At 48.7% G+C, this 9,625-nt stretch overlaps 1 protein-coding gene across 1 annotated transcript in view; it reads right to left on the reverse strand.

Annotated features, from left to right (window-relative positions):
* Nucleotides 1-8,175, reverse strand: part of emid1 (EMI domain containing 1) — a gene marked incomplete at both ends in the record, with an annotated part of 51,368 nt that extends 43,193 nt beyond the window's left edge. The window contains one exon of the mRNA XM_079160481.1: nt 8,003-8,175. Within this exon, the coding sequence (XP_079016607.1) occupies nt 8,003-8,175 (173 nt within the window). The remainder of the gene's footprint in view (nt 1-8,002) is intronic.
* Between the last annotated feature and the right edge of the window lie 1,450 nt (nt 8,176-9,625).

The following is a 9,625-nucleotide window of genomic DNA, read 5'->3' on the forward strand; positions in this document are numbered from 1 at the left end:
TTTTGGGTAACGAGTCCGCTTCCTTTCCAGAGAGGCTTCAGCAGACATAGTATCAGGAGCCGCTGAGGTTAAGATCTCATACTGAGATTTCTTAGATTATTAGATCAGGCTGAGTCAAGCTCTTTAGGTATTTTTTAGAACTCCAGAAGCTCATTAAAAAATGTTCACACAGTAAAACATTCAAAGCCACCATTAGGCTAAAGGCACCAAATCAGGTTACTATAATTAATGGTGATTCATTTGAGAGCTAATCGGTGTGGTTTAAATTACCCCTCTAACGGGAGCAGATAAATGTTCCTGATAGTGTCGAGGCAATGAGATATGTTCATGAGAAACGTTTAGCTGGAGAGCCCAGCTTCATCTCATCCCCTCTACTTATCATATCAACAAAACACTGAAGGCTGCTGGTTACGCTTCTTTTTTTTGCTTTAATGTATGTAAACACACTGAGGCTGTTTGAGCTGCCATATGCTACTATTATTTTATTAACAACAAAGTGTACAAATAATCAGATCACATGGCTACAGCTGGAGGACAACAATCATTATGGCCTGTGTTTACACAATCAGTAGATGTATAGAAAGGGGGCTGTATGGAGAAACCACAAAGAGACCGTGCGGCTCCGAACACAAAACTACACTTTGTGTGTTCTGCTGCCAATGTGTTTCCAAGAGTGGGAGTGTGTTCCCCCCAAAGTCTGTTTGTCAATATGTGCGTCCATATGGTTGTGTGTGTGTGTGTGAGGGACGGTTTATACTAAAGGAAACTGCCGATGGCGGAGGATGCGAAGCAGCCCTGAACCAGCTCCAATTAACGATCCCCACATGTGGTGGTGGGCCGCACACACAGACCTGAGCCAGCGAGGGGCACCTCTGAGAAATGTCTGGAAAATACTGCAGGTATTTCTTTTTGATGTGGCTTTTTCTCTGCTATACTTTAGTCTGGATTATTGATTCATCTTGATGTTTTCCATTTATGTAATAATAATGTAGCCTACAGAATGAGGACATTTTGAAAAAGGTTCGCCAGAGTTTTGAGTTACAAATGTGTGAGTCTGAGATAACTTGTTCCAGGGACTACTTAAAGTGTGAAAATGTAAGACACAGTTTGAATTAATACTAAACTTCTCAAGTAAAGCGAGTAGAGAATTCATCTGCCACATATGTTATTTAAATACAAGCCCACCCTTCACGTATTTTAGTAAATCCATCAGCCTTAAGGCTACAGAAATGAACACAGATCTATATGATTACCCCATGATTGCTTTCCCTTGTCCAGAAAAAAAATTGCTCTAATCATCAGTGGAAAATGTCAGACATTGAAGGAGCAGCTGTGGTCAGGTAGTGCTCGGAGTAACAGGAGGGGGTACTAAGCCCAACCCCTCCCTACCACTTATCCTCCAGACCCAACAGATAAACATCTGCGTTTCCCAGGCTGAGACGAGGTTTCACCTGGGAACAGCTAAGATTGTCACCAGGGGGTACGAGGGGGGAGGTGGGGGTGGGTTTTATGGTCTCCCTCTCTCTCTTTGCTTTGCACTTAAGCAATTACCGAAGAGGAAATGCCAACCGCTAACAAAAGCAGTTGGCATAACGGAGTTCACAATTTCCCAAATGGCTTGACAACCAATACCTGCAGTACCTACGTAACTAATTTACACAATACATAAAAGTACAGGGCTGCAAGAACAATACTTTCTCTGCTGCAGAGAGGACGGAGATGCTTTAAAATAATAAAGGTAACATCACTATCTCCTCTGGGATGTGGAAGACTAAAGATTGAAAATCTGTTTTATTTACAAGCCCCACAGCAAATAACTTTCCTCATTTTGCAACTATTATACAATGGGCCACGGATATTGCCTTCATCCAGGGACACTTGGTGTCTTTAAATCTAAAATGTTTCATAGTCAACCCCCTCCTCTTACACGAGGCGTCCTTGGGTTATGAAGTGTGAAACCCACCAGCACCATGCTGTTTCACTGGCAAAAGCACCAAGCAGGCCCTCAGTGAGTATCAGGTCTCTGAGCACACATGGCACACTGAACGCCAGGCCCAAGCTAAATAAATCATCAACCGTCGCTCACAGCCAACAGTTATGAAAGAAATCTTCAATCTTTAAGGGACGGAAAAATCAGAGCTTCGGCCCATCTGTTCCTCGACGGTATAGACGCCAAGACAGTAAAACGTTGGAGGGAAACAAAAGCGTGCTGAATGCTGAGTGCTAAATGAATGCAAACGCTGACAGAGAGCCCATGACTTTGTCCCAAAAAGCTTAAACAGGTATTCTAGTAGCCCTCATTTGGCCTTGTACGCTATGAAGGCTGCATCTTTCATGCTTACACCGAGTTAGTGCAGCAGGCTGCGTGGGGAGGAAGAAGCTGGGAGCTGTGTGAACTGACAAGATCGCTGACGAGGGCAAAAACACTGGTGAGACTAGAAACTCACTTTCCGTCTAGCCATCCATTCACGTACTGTGGAAGGAGGAGCACTCAAACATATGTTAGAAATGCAGCATGGATAGAAATGTAAAGGAATTTCTCTGAGATTTCTGTCTGTGGGAAAAATACTCGCCAAAGGACTAAAGACAGATGTGGCAAACGGCCAGACAGAGAAGAGGAGAGGAGAGGATAATCAGCCCACGGTCTTCAGCCACCCCGCCCGGACCAGGGAAGCCGGGGCACCCTCCCGGAGCCAGACCCAGGAGGGGAGCTCGTCGGCGAGCGTCTGGTGGCCGGGCCTTCGGGCTTTGCCCAAAGAAACAACATGGAGCAGCCACCCTGTGGACCCACCACCCGCAGGGACATGCATCGGGGTCGGGTGCAATGCAGACCGGGCAGCGGGTCAGGCCGGAGGCCTGGGCGAGTCGATCGCCGGCAGCATAGACTAGCTCTAGGGACGTGGAATGTCACCTCGCTAGCAGGAGCTGGTGCAGGAGGTGGAGCGATACCAGCTAGATATAGTTGGACTCACCCCCACACACAGCACTGGCTCTAGAACCAAGCTCCTGGAGAAGGGTTGGACTTTTCTGGAGTTGCCCAAGGTGAGAGGCGCCGAGCGGGAGTGGGGATACTCACGAGCCCCCGGCTGAGCGCCGCTGTGTTGGAGTTCTCCCCGGAGAACGAGAGGGTCGCCTCTATGCACCTACGGGTTGCGGGGAGCAAGGCTCTGACTGTGGTCTGTGCTTATGCACCAAACAGCAGTTCGGAGTATCCGGCCTTCTTGGAGTCGGTGGGAGGGGTCCTGGAAAGAGCGCCGCCTGCCGACTCCATAGTTCTCCTGGGGGACTTCAACTCTCACCTGGGCAATGACGGAGAAACCTGGCGGGGGGTGATTGGGAGGAACGGCTTGCCCGATCTGAACCCGAGTGGTGTCTCGTTATTGGACTTCTGTGCTAGCCATGGTTTGGCCATAACGAACACCATGTTCGAACATAAGGTGGCTCATAAGTGTACCTGGTACCAGAACACCTTAGGCCGGAGATCAATGATCGACTTTGTAATCGTATCATCTGATATGCGGCCGTATGTCTTGGACACTCGGGTGAAGAGAGGAGCAGAGCTGTCAACTGAGCACCACCTGGTCGAGAGTTGGATCAGATGGCGGGGGAACCGATTGGAAAGACCCGGCAAGCCCAAACGTTTTCAAAAAGGGGGACCGGAGAGTGTGCTCGAATCATCGGGGTATCACACGACTCAGCCTCCCGGAGAAAGCCTATGCTAAGGTGCTGGAAAGGAGGCTCCGACCGTTTGTCGAACCTCAGATTCAAGAGGAGCAGTGCGGATTCCGTCCCGGCCGTGGAACAGTGGACCAGCTCTTCACCCTCGCAAGACTACTGGAGGGGTTCTGGGAGTTTGCCCAACCAGTCTACATGTGCTTTGTGGACATGGAGAAGGCTTTCGAGCGGGTCCCTCTGGGGTTCTTGTGGGGGGTGCTGCGGGAGAATGGGGTGCCGGACCCGTTACAACGGGCGATCCGGTATCTGTACGACCGCAGTAGGAGCTGTGTCCGCATTCAGTCAGACACGTTCCCAGTGGGTGTTGGCCTCCGCCAGGGCTGCCCTTTGTCACCGGTCCTGTTCGTGACTTTCATGGACAGGATATCTAGGCGCAGCCGGGGGGTGGAGAACGTCAGGTTCGGGGGTCTCGGGATCGCCTCTCTGCTGTTTGCAGATGATGTGGTACTGTTTGCCTCCTCGGATCGTGACCTCCAGCATTCACTGGGGCGGTTAGCAGCCGAGTGTGAAGCGGCGGGGATGAGAGTTAGCACCTCCAAATCTGAGGCCATGGTGCTCTGCCAGAAACCGGTGGACTGCTCCCTCCAGGTGGGGATGGAGTGCCTACCTCAAGCAAAGGAGTTCAAGTATCTCGGGGTCTTGTTCACGAGTGAGGGTAAGATGGAGCGGGAGATCGACAGGCGGATCGGTGCGGCTGCAGCAGTAAAGCAGGCGCTGCACCGGACCGTCTTGGTCGCTCTACCTTCCTACCCTCACCTTCCTATGGTCACGAACTCTGGGTCATGACCGAAAGGACAAGGCAGCGGCTACAAGCGGCCGAAATGAGTTTCCTCCGTAGGGTGGCCAGGCTCAGCCTTAGAGATAGGGTAAGGAGCTCGGACATCAGGAGGGAACTTGGAGTCGAGTCGCTACTCCTTCGCGTCGAAAGGAGTAAGCTGAGGTGGTTCGGGCATCTAATTAGGATGCCTCCTGGACGCCTCCCACTGGAGGTTTTCCGGGCACATCCAACTGGGAGGAGACCCCGGGGAAGACCCAGAACACGCTGGAGGGATTATATCTCCCAGCTGTCCTGGGAACGCCTCGGTGACCAGTATGAGCTGGAAAATGTTGCGGGCGAGAGGGAAGTCTGGGTCAGCCTGCTTGGCCTGCTGCCACCGCGACCTGACCCCGGATAAGCGGAGGAAAATGGATGGATGGATGGATGGATTTCTGTCTGTGGGAAGAATACTCGTGGAGAACAAAGGACAAAAGACAGATGTGGCAAACGGCCAGACAGAGAAGAGGAGACAAAGGTTATTTTATCATAAGGGTCACACAAGGGTGCTTCCGATGGGAACAGGGAAATGGAAGGAGAGACAATTATGAAGCACTGTTGGTCCCACGGGATATAGAGGAGGCACATGATAAATGTGGCGCAACAAAAAATGACAAAGAGAGAAATAGAGAGTACATTCACAGGGAAATGAATAAAGAGAGAAGGATACAACATTCCTGGAGTCATAACCTTCAGCTTCTAGGAAAAACAGAAAGAACCGGAGCAACCTATACGAGACGTAGTGTATATGATAGTGTAAGAATCTGAAGAAAGTATTGAATGATCAATTAACAGAGAATATTAGGGCTGGTGGGCTATCATATTGCAGGTTCAAAGATGCCATGTGTTTTCCATGTGCAGAAGACAGTGAAGATAATCAAAGCACCACAGTGAGGCCTTGTAGGTCAGGGATAAGTGACTCTTCACAGCAGCCTCAGAGGAACGAGGAGAACGCTCATTTGTCTTTGTCTGTTTTGAGCTTTCAGACCTGGACACCTGTGAGCTCTGAGAGTGTCTCTGTGTGTCACGGGCTGGTGCATCTTTAAGTGTTTCCGGCTGGAAGTACAAAGGGAATTCCTCTGAACTGAAGAAATCCCTTATATCACACCAATGGCTCCATCCAGCCTGATTATAAGATATGAATGTACAATCATGTGGAGCTGAGCTGAGATACTGACACTGTGGACTGGTCACCTGCAGTGTAAAGTATGCAGTTGGGGGACTGATTTAGGGCTAATTTTCATTATCGTTTATCTGTAAGATTTTCCAGATTATTCGACTGATTCTTCATAAAATTAATTTCCTCCAAGGTGATGTCTTCAATATCTTGTTTTGTCCAAAACCCAAGAGTCCAAAACCCAAGAGGAGAAACAAGCAAATATATTTTATATATTTTAATCTAGTCCAAAAAAATATTTGGTTTGCAATATTATAAAACTAAGAAAAAAGGCAAATCTTAAGATTGGAAAAGATGGAACCATCAAATTGTATTAATTTTGGCTTCATTAATTTATGAATCTCCTAATTGCTGCAGCTCTACACTGATATATGGTCTCACTCCCCCCTGATTAATGTATCAGCCACCAGTGATTTAATGTGCAATTGGTGACTGCTTCTTAATACTCACGAACAATTTTCCTTGAGCACGTATATTGTTTAAAGTTATTTGAAATGTGAAGCCAATCTGCTTTAAGCCACACAGGGCTCAGGGCCTGCTGGAATCTCTGTCATCTTCATTCCCATGCTTAAAGAAAACGAGGATGTGGTTAAGATGTGTGAGGAATGAGGGTGGCCACGGGGTTCAGACTGCCTGTCAGACCATGACAAGTCCTCCGAGGGGGGATAAAGAAGTGGGCCAGACAAGAAATAAAGAAGCAGCTACCTCGTAACCCTCAGTGTACTGAGCTCATACAGTCGTTAAGAAGGACAAGGGTGAACGAACACTTTATCAGCTCCTCGACAGAGCGAATGCGAAATTACTCAAGAGCTGTTAATCCCCTTTGATTTGGGTAATCGCTGTGTGACGACAGGGCTGGTGGGAGGACATTCTTAGAGGTTTTCCTGCGACAGAATCCCAGTCTGCTAAAATGAATATCTATTTCCTTTGAAGTGCACTGAACACCAATGACAAGTTAAGTTTCTGTCATTCAGTGTCAAGTTGCTAATGCCCATCAGAGAGCCTTCTGCTCTCGGAAATCCCACTGCTACTGTTTGGCTTTGTTGACACACCATAAACGGCTGCTTTCACAGAGCAGGCCGGACCTGCAGGTGGACTGAGCTCTTCTCATGTCACCTCAAAGCCGCTGACCTCTCTGCCTCTGAAGACGGCGGCTGACTCACACCAACAGCACCTTCGTCTCCGTCTATCCCGTCATTCCTCCACTTGCCGCTCACTAACGGCAGCAAACCCGCTGTGAACTCATCTCTGCTTCCCAGAACAAGCCCAGATGCGGTGGAGTCCCAGCTGCTTGTGTTTAGCAAACATGTCAACAAACCCCTGGCCATGAGGGACAGGGGAGCTGAGCGGAGAGGTGAGCCAGTGGAGCGAGGCTGGGAGTGCTGAAAGCCACCTGGACACAACCAGAGGGACAGGCCTCATCTGAGAGAAGAGGTTTTACAGCCTCCGGTCACGTTCGGCCCACACACCGTAATCTGCACGCGCTCTCAACCAGACAGCACAAATATGTGTGAAATGGGAAACGTCCAGTCATCATTAAGCACTGGCTGGTGTCCGAGCTAAGCACTGGCTCTGTCCAGAAAGGGGAGCAGAGCTGGTTATCGCTCTTATGGGACTTAAGTGTGGTAACTCTGCGGCAGAAACGCAGGATCAATGATTTCACGGGACCATCTCATCCCCCTTTTCATTCAACGACCTATTCTTATGCTATCAATCGTGTGCACTTTATTACAGCCATCAATATCATCGCCTCCTCATTCACTCAGTCTTCAACACTTATTCAAGATGCATCCTGTCTTCGCCACTGGGATCTGCAAAGGAACATGTTTGACTGGACAGATGTGAGGACTACAGGTGGTATTTTGAAGAGCGCCCTGACATGCTGCTGCTGCTGCTGCATCTCCTGCTGCCGAGTTAAACAACAACACACATTGGAGACAGTGGAGGTGCTCTCTGGAGCCCCACAAAGAGAGAGGGTCGGTGAACGTGGACAACAATGAGGAAGGGAGTCAGCAGAGGGATGTGTGCTCCCAGCACAGGAAAAAGGAAACAAACCGTCAGGAAGACAATAGGACCTGGTAGATTGATGGAGATGGGAGTAGCTCTACAGTGTTGTGCATTAACAAGAGGTCATAAAAAACTGTAAGGTTTAAAAATAGACAAAAAGGGGTTATTGTGCGGATGTAACACAAGACATAATTGAGGATCAACATACAGCACAGAGATCTATGTATATTACTAATATAAATTGACTATAAAGTGGAGGCTTCCCTTACCTTTTCTGATAGACTGAGGTGAGAGAGGCTGCTGTGTGCGTCCCGGAGTAAGTTTTGTAAAGTCCCGTCTTCCAGGTCCCCTCTACAGACGTGGTCAGCCAGAGGATCAGCACGGTCCAAAGCAAACTTCTACTACAAGGCGCGGACACGCTCTCCCGTTGGCGCGGTCCCATTTCCGTGGCATCAAAAGCACGGCCAGAAAAGTATAGCTGAGCCCAACTTCCCCCGGTAGGAAAACAGACCGGTTAGTGAATCCAGCTCGGTGGGAGAAATGTGTCAGACAGCTCCGGCTCGGCTGGAGAAGACGCGCATCCTAGTCACTGAAGTAGCACACATGCAAATATGTAGACTAACTAAAACGATGTCTAACGCTGGTTAATGTGTTAAATATTCTGACCTAAAAAATCTGAAGTGAACTTAAGAAAAAAATTGCCGCCCCGTAAACTCCCCGCTTCTCGTTTGTCTCTCTACCTATGACGGAGAGCCGACATTTGAAAATAAACCTTGAATACTGCGCGTGTGTGTGTGTGGGTGTTAAAGTGTGCGTCGTCCTCCTTTCCTGCTCTGCCTACCTCCGTCTGTCTGTGCGCACATCGAGCCGAGCTTTTCACTGCAGCGGGCATGAAACCACTTTTATAGTCTCCTCTTTTAAAAGCACAGCCTGCTGGGTCTTTTTCACCCTGCCCCGTTTCAACCTCTCAGGGAGGACAATGCACGCTCAAAGGCGACGGCACATTACGCGTGCAGGCTATTTTGTTCTAAATGAATTATCGGCTGCTGCTTCTGCGAGGCTCCTCTGTAATCACTGGAACTTTGCCGGTTATGAGTAATTGTTATTTGGTGATCACAACTGAATATAAAAAAAATTATAACTAAATTCTGGCCCCATTAGATTAGAAAATGTATATTTAAAAGCCCATAAAGCAAGGTTCATCACAGTATTGCTTTAATCCAGCCACCCATTATATTTGTCCTTTGGTTGCCTTTAGCAGTTGTCTGTAGTCTTTCTGTCAAAGCTATCAGTGACCAGGCACAGTGGCAAGAGAATAGTTGAGGTTACTGTTAACCTCCATCAGCGCATACATGTGGGACATGTAGGTTTACAGTGCACACAGCCAGTAACCACAGGGCTGCGGTCCTGCTCCAAACCAAACACCTGGCACTGCAACCAAAAACCGGGGCCCAAGGAGTCTATCTGTGGTTGGGGGTGACTACGCCTCTCAGGCCCCATCATGGGCTGAGCTGCAAGTCCCGCCAGCTAAGAAATATGCAGCAAGGAGCACTTGTGCAACTGGCTTGTATACCAGTGCTGGTGAAGTTGTCAGCTAATGAGAGATTTTGTCAACCCTTTGACACTCAGAGACAGGCGTTCAGACTGGCACTAATCACCCTCCATACAACAGGTAGAAAGCGGCAAACAGTGTATGCACTTGAATGGAACTGAGTAAGCCCACCTGCTCTCAATCACAGCAAACGGAAACTGTGTGGGATTTGGGGATTGGTGGAAGGTTGGAAAATGATGAGTCAGAGTTTTTTGTTTCAGGGCACCCATGGCAGTTTACGAGGCCACTCTGTGTAGGCCATAGTGCCAGCAGGAACAGGAGCAATAAGGGTTACTGTAAA

Source organism: Pholis gunnellus (genome assembly GCF_910591455.1).
Source record: "Pholis gunnellus genome assembly, chromosome: 6".
Lineage (NCBI taxonomy): Eukaryota > Metazoa > Chordata > Actinopteri > Perciformes > Pholidae > Pholis > Pholis gunnellus.